Source organism: Onychostoma macrolepis, chromosome 15, assembly GCF_012432095.1.
Source record: "Onychostoma macrolepis isolate SWU-2019 chromosome 15, ASM1243209v1, whole genome shotgun sequence".
NCBI classification, from domain to species: domain Eukaryota; kingdom Metazoa; phylum Chordata; class Actinopteri; order Cypriniformes; family Cyprinidae; genus Onychostoma; species Onychostoma macrolepis.
In genome coordinates this window covers 23757286-23779993 of record NC_081169.1, presented here as the reverse complement: position 1 = coordinate 23779993, position 22708 = coordinate 23757286, and the positions used below count along the sequence as shown (strand labels likewise).

At 36.6% G+C, this 22708-nt stretch overlaps 2 protein-coding genes across 2 annotated transcripts in view; one reads left to right on the top strand and one right to left on the bottom strand.

Moving 5' to 3' along the window:
- Nucleotides 1-7823, bottom strand: part of col4a3 (collagen, type IV, alpha 3) — a 49165-nt gene extending 41342 nt beyond the window's left edge. The window contains exon 1 of the mRNA XM_058744970.1: nt 7699-7823. Coding sequence (XP_058600953.1) covers nt 7699-7779 — 81 coding nt within the window. The 5' untranslated portion in view covers nt 7780-7823. The remainder of the gene's footprint in view (nt 1-7698) is intronic.
- Nucleotides 7824-8079: 256 nt separating this feature from the next.
- col4a4 (collagen, type IV, alpha 4) overlaps nt 8080-22708 on the top strand; it is an 83010-nt gene continuing 68381 nt past the window's right edge. Inside the window, 3 exon segments of the mRNA XM_058744969.1 lie at nt 8080-8216; nt 9683-9847; nt 10612-10657. Of these exon segments, the coding sequence (XP_058600952.1) occupies nt 9804-9847; nt 10612-10657 (90 nt within the window). The 5' untranslated portion in view covers nt 8080-8216; nt 9683-9803.

Sequence of the window (22708 nt, the reverse complement as noted above, 5' to 3'; positions counted from 1 at the left end):
CCCAAATCCAGGTGTGAAAAACTTGTTGCATCTTTCCCAAAAAGACTCATGGCTGTATTAGATCAAAAGGGTGCTTCTACTAAATACTGAGCAAAGGGTCTGAATAATTAGGACCATGTGATATTTCAGTTTTTCTTTTTGAATAAATCTGCAAAAATGTCAACAATTCTGTGTTTTTCTGTCAATATGGGGTGCTGTGTGTACATTAATGAGGAAAAAAAATGAACTTAAATGATTTTAGCAAATGGCTGCAATATAACAAAGAGTGAAAAATTTAAGGGGGTTTGAATACTTTCCGTACCCACTGTATATATGTACAGAGGTGTAACCATACACGTATTCGTATAGCGAATGTGAAGCTGACGTTACATCGCCTTGAGTTCTGGGAAACTGCTTTGTTTATCCACCATACTGAGAGGATCGTGCTGTCGTTCCGCTATTGAGTTTAGGACATAGTTTTGATTTTCTTGTGATTGTGAAAAATGTCACCATGGTATGTCATTCATGCTGCATTGAGAATTGCAAAAGTAACAACGGTACTCGTTCTGAGAGAAAATTGGACAGTGCAGTATGTTTTTTCACCTTTTCTCTGTGTAAAAACACCAACAGCAGGTCGCGGAGATGACGAGAAGATGCCGGATAGTGAATCTATTAATAATGTCACCGATTAACCCACTGCCTGTCACTCAATAAAATAATCACATTGCTGCATGTTTTGGAAAGTTTTAAAAGCTTTGCACACGGTGCACTTTCAGATTTAAAACTTTGCAGGATGTTTTCATTCACTTAGAGCTGTGTTACACACTGCATGAAAGGTAATTTTCAAAAATCCATAATAGGGGCACTTTAAATGATTCGGTTCAATCGCAATGACTCACTTATTAACAGTGACTTGCTGCCACCTGCTGGCAGTTTTAATTTCACATTTAAAGTATCTTTAAATTTTTTTATTAATTTCAAACATCAGTTGTCCACGTTTTATGTTTAAAATATCAAAACATTATTTATGCATTTGTAACTGCAAGTTAAAGATGAATTTTGTCAATACTGACTTAATTTGTTTGGTAACAGCCCAAATGTCTTATTGACTGATTAAATGTATGGCTTTATAAAGGTAAAATCAATTTAAATGAATTTACCCCCTGGTTTCATAGACAAGGCGTAAGTCTAGTCCCAGGCTAAAATGCATGTCTCTATTTCAACTGAAAGAAACTTGCACTGAGTGATCTTAAAATATGTCAGATTCATTGTTTTGCCACAAGATGCACACCAGTAATGTTTTTATCTAAGGCATATTTATAAAAGCTACTTAAATGTCCTAATTGAACTATGGCCAAATCCTGGCTTAATCTAAGCCCTGTCTGTGAAACCAGGCCTTAAACTTATTGTAAAAGATTAATCTGCTACATGACAATAGGCTTCATCAACTGGAATACTTCAAACCAGAGCTATTTTTGTTTTATATGCTGCTAAGAAGACACCCCAGAAGATGGGTCAAGTATAGCTCCATCAACGTTCAAAGTAAAAAAAAATTTTTAATAGAGAAAGAATTTGTAAAAATCAAGGAAATTTATCTGGCATTTCTTTCCATTTGCTGTATCGAAAACGTACCGAACCGTGAATTTTGTGAACCGTTACACCCCTACACACACACACACACACACCCCTTGTAATCCTTTGTTAAGTATTTTTAAAGTCAAAAGTTTATCATCTTGTTTTGTTATGTCTTAAATTAATAATGAACACAAAGAATAAAACACAAATTAAAACAAAGCTTACAGGGATACTCCACCCCAAAATGAAAATTGTTTCATTAATCACTTACCCCCATGTCGTTCCAAACCCGTAAAAGCTTTGTTTGTCTTCGGAATACAATTTAAGATATTTTGGATGAAAACCGTGAGGCTTGTGACCGTCCCATTGACTGCCAAGTAAATTACACTGTCAAGGCACAGAAAAGTGTAAAAAAAACATCGCCAAAATAGTCCATCTGCCATCAGTGGTTCAATCTGAATTTTATGAAGGGACAAGAATAATTTTTGTACGCAAAGAAATTAAAAATAATAACATTTATTCAACAATTCGTCTCCTCTCGGTCTCTCTGTGCCAGCGTAGCAAATTGTTGGATAAATGTAGTTATTTTTATTTTCTTTGCGTATAAAAAGTATTTCCGTCACTTCATAAAATTCAGATTGAACCACTGATGGCAGATGGACTATTTTGGCGATGTTTTTCATACTTTTCTGGACCTTGACAGTGTAATTTACCAAAATATCTTAAATTGTGTTCCGAAGACAAACTAAGCTTTTACGGGTTTGGAACGACATGGGGGTAAGTGACAAAATTATAATTTTGGGGTGGAGTATCCCGTTAAGCGTTTGAACACTTTATTTGAAATAAAATTTATGTTTTTACTCAACCATTTCAGAATTAACCATTTTTTCATACACATTACACAATTCTACACAGGTTTGAAACAAGCAATTTCAGATACATCAAACCCAAAAGTCAAAACCATAACAAAATATGTTAAATTTGAATAAAATGTACTTTTCCATTTAAGTAGTAAAGGCATAACATAAATAACACAAATAACTCACAAAGTTCATACCTCTACGGACATCTGCCTTTCTGAAGTGAATTGGAAGGTGTGCATTCAACCTGTGCCATCTGGTCCTTTTTAAAACACTGGGCAGTGGAAATTGTTGCAACAGGTCATTCGGTTCTTGTTGAGTCCTCGGTAATCCTCGGCAAACTTCAACAGTTGGTTGAACCGGTTCATTCGGTTCTTTTTTAGTTGGACGTGCTACTTTGGCTGTGCGTCCTGCGTCATCAACCCAGAACTAAAGTTCGATTCAGTTCGATTTGTGAACCGGCTCGACCGATTACTTCCTGAGAACTATGGGGTTAGATCTCTGTCACAATTCTGCGAGCAAAAGATCATATTTTGAGCGCACAAAAGTATGTTTTGCAAGCGCGCAAACTGAGTTTTGTGGAGAAAATGTTTGTTTCGCAAAGAAGAAAGTATTTTGAGCACATGAAAATCAATTTGTCATTTAAAATAAGTTTTTGGATGTGTGCAGACCTTCTCTTTTGCACGTGCAGTGTTTCACTAGAACACATAGTGAACCGGCTCAAAAGAACGATTCGTTCAAAAACCGAACATCACTACCCTGCTAAAAAAAAGCAATAGAAGCCCAATAGAAACCATCACAGAAATTCCAATGGTTTCCATTAAAATACCATTATAAACCATTAGCTTTTTTCCAGTAAAAATTCCTTTTTGTAGTGTGTTTTGGGCATTTTTCCAATAGGATTTAACATCCCACCAATAGAATCCATCACATACCCGTAGACACCATTACAATTTCCATTAAAACCAATACAATTCCCATTATAACCATTAAAACCATTACATTTTCTATTGTGTTTTGGGCAGGGATCTATTGTTTTTTTTCAGCAGGGTAGTGTTTATACCAGAACTCATGCTTACACAGCATAGTTTGTTAGTAACGTAGCAGATTGAAAAGTTAGTATCTTTCTGCAGTCCAATAGATGGCAGTGCGGTGGCTTGAGTCTGTTGAATGGTGATTTAACGCTATGTTGTCACCTAGTTGGTGAGATGCAATGCTATAAAGTAAATAAACAATGTCCCCGTCTTTTACTCTCACAATGAGCTTATCATACTTGTTTGCTACATTAGTAGGGCCCTATGATTTCCACAATGCAGAAAATGTGGACAGAAGTGCGGGATGAAGCGGAATTCACTGTATAACCCAAAATTTCACGGAATATTTGTGATGAATAAATAATTAACAGGTCAGTACACTTAAATCAAATCGCGATATAGACTAGTGTCTGTGAATATTAAACTGCAAAAAGACTATTTAAATACGAATCCTCATGTTCTGCATGTTCATTTGATTACCAGAAAATACACAACACTGAAAAAATATTATTCATTATTATTATTTATTCATTTTAGATGTTTACATTTGGAAAAGCTGTGCTTCCTGCACAAACCTGCCCCTGTTGGATTGGCAGCTTGTTGCCCTACACAGTTACATTGTTTATTTTCTTAATTCAATTATGCTGAGTTTATGAATGCAATGGCCAATCAGAGGTGTTCAGATGATGATTTTAAATTCAATATGGTACTTAACCAGGAGCCAATGCAAGTGTTGTAATATGGGAGTGATGTTATAGGAGTTCTGCAAATAATTTGTGCAGCTGAATTCTGTACTAACTGAAGTTTATAGAGAAGCTTCGAGGGCAGACCATAACAGAGCATTAAAATAATCAATACAGGAAGTGACTAAAGCATGAACAAGAATCGCTGTGTTCTTTACCGAGAGAGCCGGACGAGGTCAATTAATATTATGTATGTGGAAATATGAAGAGTGAGATATTTTTTATATGTGCTTGGAATGACAAAATACTATCAAAGATGACACCCAAACATTTAACTTGTTTAACTTGTTAACTTGTAACTAAAGACACTGCAAAATTATTGATATTCACTGAGAAACATTTAGACTTGGCCAGATTGGTTTTTGAGCCAACAAGAAGAATTTCAGTCTTATATTTGATGTGAACCAATCTTTAATCTCAGAACACAATCTGAGAGGATAGACGGATGAAAAATAGAGGTGGGTTTGGAAGAAAGGTAAATTTGGGTGTCAGCATAGCAGTGAAACTGTATACCAAACTTCTTACAAATATTACCAAGAGGTAGAAGATAAATAATAAATAAGAAAAGACTCAAAACTGAGTCCTGGGGAACTCCAGTAGTAACATATGAAGGCTTTGATGTAAACTGCTTCAGCTGTACAAACTGAGTATGACCCGTTAGATAAGCTCGAAACCAAGTCAGGGCAGTGCCCATGATTCCAATAGACTCCAATCTGTCCAACAAAATACTGTGCGAGATAGTATCAAATGCTATATCAATTAGCATATTAAGTTGCAGTCACAGTCACTGCTGCTTGGCGAAATTTCCCGGGTCATTCCAATTGTAATCCATGCCATCGGGACTTTCAATTGAGGGTGAAGAAGTTCCTCACTCAGATTTCGCTCATGTTCACATCAATTAATTTTTCAGACCAACAGAAAGTTGAAATTTTGCTAATGTGGCTGCACTTTTAGAATGATTTAGAAAAGACCATGTGACACTGAAGTAATGGCTTCTGAAAACTCTGCTTTGCATCACAGGAATAAATTACATTCTAAAATATACTAAACAGAAAACTTTAAATTCTAATAATGTTTTTACAATATTACTGTTTATATTGCATTTTTTATCAAATAAATGCAGCCTTGTGGTGAAAATTGAAAATTGGAAACCAAACTTTTGTACGGTATCTGGTTGACATATAGTATGAATATAGAGACTTATGATTGCTAGGTGGTTTCTTACAGGCTAAAGTCAAAAGACACCACTTTCCAAGTTTCTTTGGTCTCAGCACAGCTTCCTCCTTCAAGTCTATAGGATGTCACCTGTTTTATTCTGCTCCAGGCAAAATTGTTTGGAAAACTGTCTGATCGACAGCATCTTCCCAACATCCATTGAACACACACATCACTACCACTCTGACTTCCTGCAGCTTGGAATGGCTGAGCTCAGTCAGGCCTTCTGATTGGTCAAACACGCAGAAAAATAAACATGGCGGGGTCCACACTGCATCTGTAAATCCCCCAGTGGCGACGATGGGTCCTACTGGCTTTATATGAATAGAGGGACTCTGAATCAACAGGCAGGCTGGACAATGAGCTGAATCCAGGGACTAAAAACACACAGGTCACAGTCGGGATATAGGATTAAGTTTTAGCAGTGGAGAAGAGACGAGAGGAGAGAAGAGAAGAGAAGAGACAAGCTTCTTCTGTTTCCCTCTGCTCTTCTTTCTCTCCTCCATGATATCTTCACCCTCAGGGCTGATGCAGAGGTTATTGACTTCATAACATTCTTAGCATTTCCCGGTTTATTCCCTGCATTTCCACTCCAGCACAGAAAAACCTCTCTGACTTTCTCCGTATTACTTTGAACATAAAAATTCTGCTAGCTGGAATCATGTTTTGACAAACTCTCTCCTGCGAGACAACGCAATTGACACAACATGGAAATCCCAAATCATGTGGCCTAAATCTCTAGCAAAACAGTACAAATAACAGACTTAACTAAAAACGCTCACCTTCACTACATGAATATAATCCAATTCAAAGCTTACTCTTCAAATGTGTGAGACAGGCAGAGGGCGTGAGAGAGAGAGACAGAGGTGTGAGAGACCTGGGTTTGGAAGGGACAGCAAAGACAAGAAAGAGCCTGCATAAACATGTCTGCTTCTGATAAAGACAGAGAGATGGTTCACATAGAATAATACTGACCCCACACTCATCCTCATACACAGAAACATACAGACAAAGAAAGAAAGAAAGAAAGATTAAAACAATAGTGGTCAATGTCTGTAAAACAAGCTTAATATTAATACTAGTGTGTATATAATTATATACACACGATACGTATATATATGTATATATGTATGTATGTATGTGTATATATATATATATATATATATATATATATATGTATATATGTATTTGTAATTTGCACAACTAAAATAGCTAAATGCACAGCGGAAATTCTATATATAATATTACAAACAAATATTCAAATGATTTTGTTTGCAATATAATGCTGAGAAATACCCTTACAAAAAAGTACTGTGCCAGTACAATGATACCATGGTATCAGATGGCAACTTGGTCAAAACTGCCCAAACTCTGAGCCACTTTCCGTCCAAAAAAAGGAGGTAGGCTAACTGGGGAAAATATACAGGTACCTGCCAAGTGAAACATATGTCTTTTTTTATTTATTTATTTTTAATGTGTTTTGCATTTTAGCAACATCTTAACATAACGAAATAGGCTAACATAAAAGTGAAACTGATTTCACTCAAGTTGATCTGTGAAGTTGGAGTTTTGACGTCACTATTGAGCGCCCCTACTGGAGTCAGAAGGTGTCAGTAGACTATAAATGATTTCAAGAACACAGTCGAGTCTTATTTATTTCAAGGGAACTTCTGTCCAAGGCATAATTTGTTCAAGTTCGTCTCACGCATTTGAACTGTCTTTTGACGCACCAAATTCATCTAAAAGACATTTCTAAACAATGCGTTTGTCATATAATTAAGACAAATAAAGGTGTAATAAAATGATAAACAGTAACGATAGTGATGTTTATGATCGTCTGATATGCATCGAGACGAAAAGCACTCGAGCAGCTTTCTGTTGCCATGGCAACCATCCCAAGTAAACGCAACTTATCTGCGCGAAAGTTTATTTAGTGAAGTCTGACTAACATTTGCGATTACTGAATGTTGTTTGAAAGCCTATATGCTTCAATTGAATACACAATCTAATAAAATATTAATATGAATATTTACATAAAATATGTTTACGATAGGGTATTTTTCACAATAATTCATTACAGTGCTCTGACATATATTGCCATCCTTGTTGTCATGGACCAGGCTAATTACAATCTAGAGCTAGTTGACTTTTAAATGAAATAATTCAGTCCTTTCTCCACATACTTACATAACTTTTTCTTTTCCTCGTCAAAATGATTCGTCCTCAAAAATAAATGTTGGAGACATAACAGTAGTAAACTTTTTAGCAGACACATTCTTTTATGAAACTCACCGATTTAGTTTGTGCCGGAGTAAGAAGTCCCAGCAACATCATTCCGAAAAATGTCGCTCGCAATATTAGGCAAGGATCCATCTTCTCATCTGCACCGGACCCGCGCACAATTCCCACCGGTCCAATCGGCAAATATCTCAAATCACACGTTATTCATGCGTCCTCAAGTCAAGACCTCCAAATCTACCTCAGGTGCCACCTGCAGCACTGCGACCATCTCAGAAATAAAATTAGAACTTGCACTTAAGAAACCGATTCAAACTTTTTGGGCTGTTAATGAATACTCAAGAATATCAAATCGGCGGGGGTTTGAGGAAGTGTGTTTGTCAAATTCTGTACCTGCGTTGTCGTCGGACAGCTCATGACGTCATGAAACAAAGAGCTACCGGCTACCGGATCACTTTTGCCAACTCTTTTCCGCGCTTCTGTTAAAGTTTTCGTCGTGCACCTTCTCTATATGGTATTGTGTTTTACGTGTTAATGTAAAGCTGCGGTGGCGCAGGAAACTACGGGAGCAGGTGAGGACTTTGACTTCGTTTGTGTTTGCTTGTTGTATTTGGGTGTTTGATTGAAGGTCTTGCTCTTGTGAATGTCGTTTAAATGTCGCCTAACGGCGTGTTTTGTTTAATGCGCATCGTCAAAAATAAACCGACGAGTCAAAGAACTTGTTGTCCGTAGGCAGTAGTTGTATTAGCCTACCATGAATTGCAGCAGCAGTTAGAAATTAAATAGGCTACAGGTTGAAATCACTGTATGTTACTATACCTGACCACCACCTTTCTGAGGTGACAGAATTTGTGCGTCTCTGGGTGAAAATAACAGTTTTGAGGCAGAAAAGCAGAAATTGATGCCTGTAATAGTTTGATTTGTGATGTTGATAATGAATGTTAAATGACAGAGCTGAATGAGCCGATACTTAGGTTGCATTTGATTTATAACATCCACAGACGTTTCTCAGCTACTTGTTTGAATGAAAGTATAATGTTTGAGAAGAAATTTATAACCACTTTTCAATGATTTATAACATCCACAGACGTTTCTCAGCTACTTGTTTGAATGAAAGTATCATGTTTGAGAAGAAATTTATAACCACTTTTCAATGTACTTCAACTGGTCCCACAAAGATTGCACAAAATGGGACAGTACATAGGCCACAATTGGCACAAACATTATGTTTTAGCCTATGTTCTATGTATTTATTTTTCCTAGTTTACTTACTATTATGCATTAAGAAAATTTAGCATTTCATTTTGAATGAAAAATTAAATGTAAGTCAGTGACATTGGATGGCATAGAAATGATTTCAAATAAGTAAATTTGATTACCACATTATTTTCAGACACAAAATGTTTAAATCCGTCAGTAGGTTTCCTTAGATAGTGGGGTGGGATGGGAAGTAACAGCAGCACTCTTTGTACTTGACATTATTTATAGTTTAGAGATCAGCTGTAGTTTTCAAAACACATGGAAATATTATATCGGCCAATACGATAACTGTTTGTTATTAATAATAACATTTATCGTCCAATCAGGTCAGCAAGTAGTATGAGAAATGTTATGGTTTGGATGTGCAACTGATGGTAAATTCAGCCATGAATGTGTTAAAACCCTTATAATTCTAATGATTTTAATGTCATAATATGTCCTGGATATGCTCCTGTCTCATGCTGTCTAGTATGTGTGGCCATTGTCCATGTCAGTGAGTTTGTTTTAAAATCTTTGTCGTTCTTTACTTGTGTGCCATGAAAAAGAAGCCATCCGGAAAGATCAACTTTTTCCCAGCTCCATCTATTGTATTGATTTAGCCGGTCTCTTTCATTCTCACCCCCTCTTCTCACATCACCACCTCCACCGTATTGACAGCCACAGGAAATATTATCTATAACATCTAAATGTATACCTTTACCTAACTGTCAGTTACACCATTATTTATCCATATATTTGTGCAGTGATTTTTTTCCATCTCTTGATTTTTTTCTCTCAGGTGGATGAGTTGTCCGTGGGGACGTCAAGAGCCATAGCTAGGCCTACATCACTGACCACACTATTCTGAGGCAGTGGATATATACATCAACAGGTAGCACATGCCCTGAGTGGTGGCTGAGATGACACGCCCCCGCCGGATCACCTCGACCAGCCTCCTTCTCTTGTAAGAGTCCCTATTGTCTTAATAATCCAATCATCTTTTGACATTTATCATAATTCAATTAGATCAAACAAATCCTAATCAGCTGATTAGATACCTACATCAATAACACAATTATGTATTCATCAGAAACATCTTATCTTAAACACTGTCCTCAGGATTTATGTTTGCTGTCACCTGGCATAGGTATAATGTTGCTTTTATAAGGAGGTCACATAGAAAATTGCATATACCATTCAAAAGTTTGGGGTCATTAAGATTTTTTAAAAGAAATTAATACTTTTATTCAGCAAGGATGCATTAAATTGATCAAAAGTAACAGTAAAGACATTTTTAACGCTATAAAATATCTCTATTTTAAATAATCCTGAAAAAATGTATCACTGTTTCTACAAAAATATTAAGCAGCACAACTGTTTTCAGCATTATTAATAATAATTAATGTTTCTTGAGCAGCAAATCGACATATTAGAATGATTTCTGATGGATCATGTGACACTGAAAATTGGAGTAATAATGCTGAAATTCAGCTTTGCCATTACAGAAATAAAATATATTAAAATAGAAAACAGTATTTCACAATACTACCATTTTTACTGTATTTTTGATCAAATAAATGCAGCCTAAGAGACTTCTTTCAAAAATATTAAAGAACCTTACCCACCCCACACTTTTCAATGGTACTGTACATTTTCCTGAAAGAGCTACCTAACTTTGTAGTGATTACTAATGTCTTATTTAGTATGTCTCATTCATTTATTTTCCAGAAGGAAGCTTTTATTGGCACTTATGACAATACACACAGCTTTGGGGGTGAGTATTATCTTGTATTATCTTCATAAAGTTGTCTTAATTGTTTCACAATGTTAAGATGAGACTGCTGGCCAAGTCAGTAAATGTCTTTTTGCCCTACATAATTCATATGGATGTGGTAAAAGCCGTGTTTGTATATGCTGGACATTTTCTGTTTATTAGAGTATTGCATCATTAGCAACATGTTAAAGAGGTGAAAACTGTCATCATTTACCCATCTTCATGCCTGTCTTTCTTTTGCGGAACATAAAAAAGAGAATTGCTGAGAAATGTTTTATTTTTTATTTTTTTTAAACAATGAAAGTCAGTGGTCACTAAAACTGTTTGGATACCAACATTGTTTAGGAGAAGAAATAAAATCATACAAGTTTTTATTTACATGAGGGTCAGTAAATGATGACAGAAGTTTCAGGTGAACAATAACAGGCCTGTCACTAGGGGTGAGAAAGGTGGTGATGAATATGAGTCGAGTCAACTGAGGGGACAACAACCTGCACTGGATATAATAGCAATGACTCTGCCCTTTAACATCAGTGTCTATTGAAATCAAAAGTACATTTGAGTTGCTAACCCTAGAGCATAAGTCCATTGACAACCACCACTTTTGATTGTGAGATCAAAGTATTGATAAAGAGGTTATGTGTTGATGCAAAATAAAAATCTTAAAAAGTGAAGCGATGTTTTATGTACTCATCTTTTAATTTCACTGGCATAGAACAGCCTTTGAAGTCAAGTGTCATATGATCCAGAGGGGCTATGATGGCATAAGGGATCCAGAAATCTCTGGAAAAGGTGTAAAGATCTTTCATCCCCAGCCATCCATGAAAAAAGGGGGTTGTGGGTGAACAGTGGTAGGGCTTTTGATTGATAGATGTTTCGCTGGGAGTAATTAGTTAACAGGAATGGATTCTGTTATCATTTGTGTGTGCTTTCCTGCCAGGTTATTGATGAGTGTGTAGTTTGCCTCATCTGTCTATAAGGCCTCCTTTCAGGCATCGTCTCTGAGCTGAGCTTGGCTGATAGAATGCAAAGGCACAGATGGATACAGAACATTCCTTATGAGGGCAGATGGATGGAGATTGCCATCTTCACTAGCACTGAACAGAGGAAGAATGAAGAGGGAATGAGAGCCAAAAAGATAGTGAGGTATAATCACTGAGAAGATAAGAAACCATCATCTACATGATGCCCATCCTTGATTTTACATAAGAGAAGAGGAATGCAGACATATTTCTAATGTAAACAATCCAACTAAATGAGTTGAAAATGAACTAAATGAACCAACTAAATGAAAAATCTGTTGTCATTTATTCACTTTTGTGCTGCTCCAAACATGTTTTTCTTCCATAAAATACAAAATAAGTTGTTTTGAATAAAGTTGGTTTTTGCATGGATTTGCAATTAATACTAAAAAAAAAAAATGCTTAAAAAAATTCACACAGTAGCTTTTTGTGAAGGAATTACCTGATAATCAGGTTTTCTTCTGTTGAGCTGTTAACTGTTTAGACCAGAGGCCCGTTTCAGAAAGGTGGTTAAGTGAAAATGTATGTTAACCCTGAAATGAGGGAAACTGGGTTTTCCATTTCAAAATGGGAGGTTTGTCAAACCCGAGAAAGCAGGGTAAGTCTAGCCCATTTCTGAAAGAGAGGTAACTTATACTCAGAGTCAGTTACCGTAGTAACTTACTCTGTGAACCTAACGTGGTTGGGAGCAGGTTTTCTTCGATAAACGCAGAGTTTCTTTCGGTCTCCTCCCCCGTTTTAAAGCGTAAGCGATGTTTAAACAACTTATTCATTCATTCACGCTGTAAAAATGCTATATTTAGTTAAGAATTTTTAGATATTTGTACTTGAAATAATTAAGTTAAGATGCATTTTCTATAGATGAAAAAAGATATATTGTCTTGATGGGGGATTTTCATTTTAAGTGCAAACATGTAAAATTCTTAATGCAAACGGAAACAAGAATATTTTTAACTTCTTACCCCTTTGGCAGATAGTTTGCAAAATAAGAAAATGCATTAAATTTTTCCTTCATGGAAACAAGACTAAATACCTTATGTAATTATTTATTTATTTATTTATTTTTTGCCATATTCACATGCATATTTATTTGAGCGGTACCATTTTAAATGGTAATTTTCTTTAATAACTTAATAACTGTTATAATATCAGAGGTGAAAACTGTAAGTTATTGAACTAATATTCATTTTAATGGCATCCCATGGCACAAAAAAAAGGAAAAAGAGAAAAAAGAACGCAGCTAAAAATGAAGAATAAAACAATTCAATCAAGGTAAGTGCATGGGTGTAGGCTAAATGACTTAACAAACATTTGACATTAAAGGTGTCATATGATGTTGCTAAAAAGAACATTATTTGGTATAATGCAATGTGTTTATGTGGTTCGAGGTTCAAAAAACACATTATACTGTACATTATTGTTGCTCCTCTATGCTCCGCCTTTCTGAAACGCGCCAATTTTTACAAAGCTCATCGTTCTGAGAAGCGAGGTGTGCTCTGATTGGCCAGCTATCCAGTGCGTTGTTATTGGCCGAATACCTCAAGGCAAGGCAAGGCAAGGCAAGTTTATTTATATAGCACATTTCATACACAATGGTAATTCAAAGTGCTTTACATAAAAGGAAGTGAAATAGTCATTAAAAATAATAAGAAATTAAAAATAATAAAAATCACAACAATAAAAACAGTGATTTAAAAATTGATTTTAAAGAAATTTAAAACATTTAAGAATAGAAAGTGATTATACATAGTGCAATCAGTTCGGACGTAGCACAGTGCTCATTCAACAAATGCACAGCTAAACAGATGAGTTTTGAGTCTAGATTTAAAAGTGGCTAATGTTTTAGCACATCTGATCTCTTCTGGAAGCTGGTTCCAACTGCGGGCGGCATAATAGCTAAAAGCAGACTCCCCTTGTTTTGTGTGAACCCTTGGTATTTCTAACTGACTCGATCCTAATGATCTGAGTGGTCTGTTAGGTTTATATTCAGTGAGCATATCTCCAATGTATTTAGGTCCTAGGCCATTTAGAGATTTATAAACGAGTAAAAGTACTTTAAAATCAATCCTAAATGTAACTGGAAGCCAGTGTAAGGACCTGAGGACTGGTGTAATATGCTCAAATTTTCTGGTTCTATTCAGAATCCTGGCAGCAGTGTTCTGGATGAGCTGCAGCTGTCTAATGGTCTTCTTTGGAAGGCCGGTGAGGAGACCATTACAATAATCCACCCTGCTGGTGATAAAGGCATGAACCAGTTTCTCCAAGTCTTGACTGGAAACAAAACATCTAATTCTTGCAATGTTTTTGAGATGATAGTATGCTGATTTAGTTACTGCTTTGACATGACTACTAAAACTAAGGTCTGTCTCCAGAAACACCCCAAGATTTTTGACTTGGTTTTTAGTTGATTGACCCCTAGAGTCAAGGTATGCATTCACCTTGATAACTTCATCTTTGTTTCCAAATGCAATGACTTCAGTTTTCTCCTTATTTAACTGAAGAAGGTTCTGGTACATCCAACAGTTTATTTCATCAATGCATTGGCAGAGGGAGTCAATGGGGCTGTAGTCATTTGGAGATAAGGCTAAGTAAATCTGGGTATCATCAGCATAGCTGTGATAGGCAATTTGGTTCTTTCTCATTATTTGACTTAGTGGGAGCATATACAGGCTAAACAAGAGCGGTGCAAGAATTGAGCCTTGTGGGACTCCGCATGTCATGGACGTCCACTTAGACTTATGCTCTCCTATACTCACATAATAACCTCTCCCTTCTAAGTATGACCTGAACCATTTGAGTACCATCCCAGAAAGCCCGATCCAGCCCGACCTCAAGCGTGTGACGGAAATGTTACACCCCTTACCATGTTGTGATGCCGTGTCCCTGCACGACGAGTCTAAAACAATAAAACCCACCATAAACGAGGCATTTGTTGCATTCAGTGAGGACATAATTGCAGATTATAATGGCTCATACGGTCTTTTTACGCGTTGTGTTGCATGTAGGCTACTCTCTCCCAGGTTCAGGAAACAGTCCTCTGTAAAATGCGCTGCACACACTCAAATATTTGCTTTGTACTGTTCTGGAACAGTGTTGTAAATATAACTTAACCACTGATTTCTAGTTGTGTACTCGTTTGGAAGCCCAAACAAAGTACTTTCGCTTTCACAACGAAACACACAGCGTCTCCACGACATGGTGGCAGCAGTAACAATACTATAGCGAGAATAAAAGTTACACCTTCTTTCATTGCGTGTACGTTTGGGCGGTGTTATTCAAGTCTTCTCACACCGTGATGTAGACATGTGGGGGCGTGTTTGAATGAGCCGTTTTAGGAAGGCACGGCAAACTAAACCCCAACCCAACTAATCTAACTACCAAACAGAAAATGTTGAAATAAAACCGCAGACTTCAGCGTATCCGACGTCCAACATAAACTACCCTAATTAATAACAAAAATACATAGGTGGCCGTCACTCCTTACCTGGAACTACCAAGAGGAGAAATAAATACAAAAACTCATCTAGCTCCTTTTCCCGAAATTATTCTAACAGGTCTCAAGTGACAAACGCCACATTAGTCTGTATTAATTGATCTCAGTGTTAACTTATCACCGCAAGTCAAGACAATAGGTAAAGCACTAATCATTAGCAACAGGTGTTTCCAAGCTCTAACAAACGACAATGAGACAGGTTTAATGGATCTCATCACAGAACTCGAAAGTCCCAATAAACTAATAATTTAAATCGCAAGTCAACTGAACAATTCAACAAGGCTAATAAACTTAACACCATACACCCAACTCAAACAGATAGAGAAGTGAACGCGGCTGGTAAAAACGGACAGTCACCCGCTGGCTGGAAAGCAGGACGACTGACAACAGCACACAAAAAGTGTTCAGAGCAAAAGAGGAAAAGGAGAGAAAGGAAAAAAACAAAACAGGGAGCAAACAAAAATACAAAACATACGAGGAACGTAACAAAACCGATTGTTACACCACTGACCTACAGTCCTTAGAAAACTCCTCTTTGACAGATTTGTGCCCAGGAAAAAATTCTCAGAATGAGTGTGAGAGCAATTCACACTTTCCTTATCGTTCGGCATACAGCGGCCTTACTAATGTGCTCTGTATCGCCGATGTTTTACAGTTATTAAGAATTAAAGTTACGTATTGACGGAAGTACGTGGATGTCTTTTTGTCTGGTGCTTTTGCCATGGTGAATCGTAATTTCGGCGCTCCACTGATCATGACTTTTCATAGTTGTGGTGCACGCGCTAAACTCAGAGTCAGCCTACTCCGAGTTGAATGCACTAACACAATTCAGCCGTTCTGAAACCGGAAACTCTTTTGAGTTCTCATGGTAAGTCAACTCAGAGTTCAAGTTTAAACTCAGTTATTTGAACCTCCTTATTGAAACGGGCCCCAGGTCATTGAGTGCAACGAATTATTGATTCTTGAATCAACCTACTTCTCCAGTGAACTCTCATGAAAGATACACTGAAAAGAACTATTGATTGTTAAATCAAACATCATTAATTCTCCTATGAACTCTCATGATGGATTCACTGAAAAAAAAATCTGATTGATTTTTGAATTGGACATCGCTAATTCTTCAATGAGCTCTCATAAAAGATTCACAGAAAAGATCTGACTCAGAAGAACTATTGATTGTTAAATCAAACATTGTTAATTCTCTAATGAACTCTAATTAAAGATTCACTGAAATGATCTGATTCAAAAGAACTTGATTTTTGAATTGGACATCACTAATTCTTCAATGAGCTCTCATAAAAGATTCAATGAAAAGATCTGACTCAAAAGAACTATTGATTGTTGAATCAAACATGACTACTTCTCGAGTGAACTCTAATGAAAGATTCACTGAAAAGATGTGACTCAAAAGAACTCTATTCTTGAATCAGTCATCACTTCTTCTCCAATAAACTTAAAAGACTCACTGAAAAGGTATCTTCCAAAAAAACTAATAATTCTTCAACTGAATGTCACTATTTTTCAAACAAACTCATGGATGTCAGGTTTTTCAGTGAATAACAATCAAAATTTCAGTCTTTTCCTCAGAAAAAAAAGCTATTGAATGTATTCAGAAGATTTAGAGTATAGGAGTTGTGTGGTCCACTTTCATTTTACTGAAAAGAGCCACCAGGATATTCTCGTTTTGTGTTCTGTTTAAGAAAGATAGAAAGCCATACAGGTTTGGAACGACATGAATAATGGGTCAGTAATGCCAGAGTTTTTAGGAAGTTATGAAATGGCAGAAAAGTTAGTGTGTACTAATGGCACAGATGCAGGTTCTTTCACAGATGATTTTGCCTAAAGCGTTTTGTCTGATTCTGTGTGAAGGGGGTCAGGGGTAAGTTGTAAACCTGAACAAAAATGACCAGGTGTCACAAAGCAGGTGCTTCCACACACACACACACACACACACACACACACACACACAGAAAAAGTTATCAGAAACACATATACACATGCACGCACCCTGTCCCTCATTTAGATGACTGACATGCGTAAATTGATAGTTTACTCACTGGATGGAGGAGTAACTTTTAACCTGACGATTTACAGTACCAGTCAAAAGTTTGACACACTTGAGTTTATGTTTCACATGAGCTTTCAAACCTTTTGATCTAAAGACTTAAAATGCTTGGAATTAGAGCAGAGTCAGCAGACAAATATAAATTGGTTTAAATAAGCTGGATTTATTTTGTTAAACATTTGCCGACCTCTAGACATTTCCTAGTTTGGATTACTTTTGTTGTTATTGCAAAATGTAAAAAACGAGCAGCTGTGTGCATATTTTCAACTGGTAGTTATGTGGCTTGCAATGTATTCACAAATTATGACATAATTAGTTTGTCCTGCACAATGCATAGACCAACATTACTCATTTAGCCCAGAGAGTTATTTGCTGTACTGTCACTGATTGGCTGTCTGGTCAACATCCTGTCAGAGGTGCAGGGTAAAGCGGGCGTACAGGTAGGGAAGAGCAGATGGATGGGGGAAAGATACAGAAAGAAAAAGATTTTACCACATCCAAATGTCTCCGTACATAATTTCTTGTTAGTTACAGTTAGATTTGTGATTTCCAGACCTTGAAAAGTCTGGAAAAAAGACATGAACGTTTCTGTAGTTTGTATATTCATTTTTGTGCACAAATAAATTAATGTTCAACTTTTATTTGTATTTAGCCTTCATACAAACAAGAAATGTGAAATCACTGTCAAATAAACATCTCAGACTCACCTCATTAATATTAATATCTTTAACTTCAAACAATAGGCTAACATACAGTGGGGCAAAAAAGTATTTAGTCAGCCACCAATTGTGCAAGTTCTCCCACTTAAAAAGATGAGAGAGGCCTGTAATTTTCATCATAGGTATACCTCAACTATGAGAGACAAAATGAGGGGGAAAAAATCCAGAAAATCACATTGTAGGATTTTTAAAGAATTTATTTGCAAATTATGGTGGAAAATAAGTATTTGGTCAATAACAAAATTTCATCTCAATACTTTGTTATATACCCTTTGTTGGCAATGACAGAGGTCAAACGTTTTCTGTAAGTCTTCACAAGGTTTTCACACACTGTTGCTGGTATTTTGGCCCATTCCTCCATGCAGATCTCCTCTAGAGCAGTAATGTTTTGGGGCTGTCGCTGGGCAACACGGACTTTCAACTCCCTCCAAAGATTTTCGATGGGGTTGAGATCTGGAGACTGGCTAGGCCACTCCAGGACCTTGAAATTCTTCTTACGAAGCCACTCCTTCGTTGCCTGGGCGGTGTGTTTGGGATCATTGTCATGCTGAAAGACCCAGCCACGTTTCATCTTCAATGCCCTTGCTGATGGAAGGAGGTTTTCTCTCAAAATCTCACGATACATGACCCCATTCATTCTTTCGTTTACACGGATCAGTCGTCCTGGTCCCTTTGCAGAAAAACAGCCCCAAAGCATGATGTTTCCACCCCCATGCTTCACAGTAGGTATGGTGTTCTTTGGATGCAACTCAGCATTCTTTCTCCTCCAAACACGACAAGTTGAGTTTTTACCAAAAAGTTATATTTTGGTTTCATCTGACCATATGACATTCTCCCAATCCTCTTCTGGATCATCCAAATGCTCTCTAGCAAACTTCAGACGGGCCGGACATGTACTGGCTTAAGCAGGGGGACACGTCTGGCACTGCAGGATTTGAGGCCTTTGTTACTTTGGTCCCAGCTCTCTGCAGGTCATTCAATAGGTCCCCGTGTGGTTCTGGGATTTTGCTCACAGTTCTTGTGATCATTTTGACCCCACGGGTGAGATCTTGCGTGGAGCCCCAGATCGAGGGAGATTATCAGTGGTCTTGTATGTCTTCCATTTTCTAATAATTGCTCCCACAGTTGATTTCTTCACACCAAGCTGCTTACCTATTGCAGATTCAGTCTTCCCAGCCTGGTGCAGGTCTACAATTTTGTTTCTGGTGTCCTTTGACAGCTCTTTGGTCTTGGCCATGGTGGAGTTTGGAGTTGGACTGTTTGAGGTTGTGGACAGGTGTCTTTTATACTGATAACAAGTTCAAACAGATGCCATTAATACAGGTAACGAGTGGAGGACAGAGAAGTCTCTTAAAGAAAGTTACAGGTCTGTGAGAGCCAGAAATCTTGCTTGTTTGTAGGTGACCAAATACTTATTTTACCGAGGAATTTACCAATTAATTCTTTAAAAATCCTATAATGTGATTTTCTGGATTTTTTTTTCTCATTTTGTCTCTCATAGTTGAGGTATACCTATAATGAAAATTACAGGCCTCTCTCATCTTTTTAAGTGGGAGAACTTGCACAATTGGTGGCTGACTAAATACTTTTTTGTCCCACTGTACACTACCAGTCAAAGGTTTTTGAACAATAAGAGATAAAAAAAATATATATATATATATATATATATATATATATATTTTATTTATTTATTTTTTTTTAAGTTATATTTTCGGGCTATTATGCCTTTTAATGGACAGGACAGTAGAGAGATGACAGGAAAGCATTGGGAAGAGAGAGGGGAATGGGATCAGCAAAGGACCTTGAGACGGGAATCGAACTCGGGTCACTGTGAGCACAACTGCGCTATATGTTGGCACACTAACCACGAGGCCATCGGCGCCGACAAGATTTTAGTTTTTTAAAGAATTCTCTTCTGCTCACCAAGCCTGCATTTATTTGATCCAAAATACAGCAAAAACAGTAAGATTTTGAAATATTTAACATTTTTCTATTTGAATGCAAATTATTCCTGTGATTTCAAAGCTGAATTTTATCATCATTTCTCCAGTCACACGATCCTTCAGAAATCATTCTAATATTCTGATTTGCTGCTCAAAAAACATTTATTATTATGTTGAAAACAGCGGAGTAGAATCTGATTCTCTGCCAGTAGGAGGCGCTTTGAGAGCGGTAGAACTAGCGGTTTCCCCGGTAACGGCTGTAATCTAAGCAGCTCCGCTCGTAAACGCTACTTTACCAGATAAAATGAAAATGCCATCAAAACTATTCTGAAGACAGTATGTTCCCTTCAGAGATACATTCATATGAATCACCCGCTTTTTGAAAGTGCAGTGCTCATGTTTATTCCACGAAGTCAAACGCCTCAAATAAATCAATGTATAGGAAACACTGGTATTGTATATCGAAATATCGGAAATGTGTTTAAAAATCATATCACCGTTATTGAAAAAAAAAAAATTATATCGCGATACATATTGATATTGAAATATTGTCCAGCCCTAGTCTAAGGGTGTTTTGGGGGACTGGAGAAGTTTTGACATGCCCTGACATTTGTGTTTTTTTCTGTTGCTTATAAACATATAAATGGTTAAAATCTGAAAATACTGTATTCAGCACAAACTGGGCTACAATAATATGTGAGGAGCATGTATGTACGTGATTGTGTTTTTGAGAAAGCAACGTTTATGTGTGGTTAGTGAAAAACTAAAATTTTGAAGTCACTGAAATAAGGCCATAAAACACATACAGAATATTTGTTCACAAGACTTTTGAGAACTGTATCTTGTAGCCTCGAGTTTTTGCTTAAATGATGTGAAAATCATCTTGTTCACTCTCTCTCAGAAAACAATATATTGATTTAAATTTTCTAAGACACTTTTTATTTTGAAAGGGCATACATATATTTATTTCTGAAATGAACAATACTTTCATAAATGCTCCACCACAGCGACTGGGAGCAGAAAGAGAAGAAAAGCACATAAACATTCAAAATGGGTCTTTAATATGGCAGCAGCAGGTATGCAGTACAGATATATACATAACTATATCGCGGATAATTATATACAACTATAGCACGTCTATTTTCCTATTTTTAAACAGGAGATTTAAATAATCAAATAATAAATAGGATTATATATTATAAAATATGCTTGGAATAATAAGAATTCATTTTACACAATAAGAATAAATTTGTAAATAAAATTCATTTAATTTACAGCAGACAATCATGTGACTGGCCCCGTGAACAGTGCATTCCTGGGTTCACAGAATTCTCTTCTCCACTGTGAATAAATCGCCATCCGAACCCATGAGTTTTATTACTGGGAAACAATTACCGTCTGAATCAGGGCTAATGAAGTAAGACGGGAAAGACTGAACATAGCGTTGGTTTTATATGAATTACTGTATCACAGAATATTTGTTTTCGATAAGACTTGCTTCGTTTAAAAGTAGACATGTCAAGCTCTTTCTATAGATATATCTCTCATGTCTCTTTGTCGAGTATTCGCTGAGTTTCAGTTAATTTTAGTGATGTGTTTTTAAATGAAGATCATGGAGACCAAGGCGGCAGAATTAATTATTTATTTATTTGAAAAATCTTAACCACAAAGTTTTGAACCATAGTGTATTATTATTAAAATATTATTCATATTTTTATTATTATTATTTTGGCTGCAATTGCTGATTAGTGCGGTTTTAGATAGTGGCTTTGATATTGCTTCTTATCTACAAAAAACTGAAGCTTAAGTCGTAAGATTACTTGCATACGTCCTAAGTAAGTTACTTGCAGACATCCATCCATGGTAAGGGGCGTAACATTTCCGTCACACGCTTGAGGTATTCGGCCAATCACAACGCACTGGATAGCTGGCCAATCAGAGCACACCTCGCTTTTCAGAACGATGAGCTTTGTAAAAATTGGCACGTTTCAGAAATGCAGAGCATAGAGGAGCAGCAACAATGTACAGTATGTATAAGGTGTTTTTTGAACCTCGAACCACGTAAACACATCGCATTATACCAAATACACAAAATAATGTTCTTTTTAGCAACATCATATGACCCCTTTAATGTCAAATGTTTGTAAAGTCAATTAGCCTACACCCATGAACTTTTTATGCATAAAGTTTTACCTTGATTGAATTGTTTTTTTGTTTTGTTTTTTATTTGATTTTTTTAATGGTATTGTTACATTGTTACATACTTTGATGTTGAAGACCAAGATTCAGATCATAGCTTAATCCTTTAAGACAAAACCAAACTCTAATTTAACATCATCAAGTGGAAATAAGCCAGGATCAAGTGTAACTCAATCTCAATTTTTGTGATGGAGATGGGATAATGTGCATTCAGCTAACATGAGGGAAAGATGGATGGAAAAAGAGGGAGCAAGACCGAAGAAGTGAGGGAATAGGGGAAGCGTGTCTTTCAGTCATGCAGCAACCATCGTACCAACTCTTAGTCTTGTACATCTGATTGACTTGGAGTGAAGCATGCAGTTATGCTCATCAGCCAGGCAAAACGTATGATATCAGTCCCTGAATTGATGCCATCACCCAGCACTTAACCATTAACTCTTGTGTAGGTCAAAACCCCTTTAAAACAGCTGCTATTAAATGTGTGTTGAATATGCATATACTATAGTATAGTAGTATATGCTACCGTTCAAAATGTTGGGGTTGGTAAGATTAAAAAACTTTAATATTGTGAAGTATTATTCCAGTCTTCAGTGTCACATGATCCTTCAGA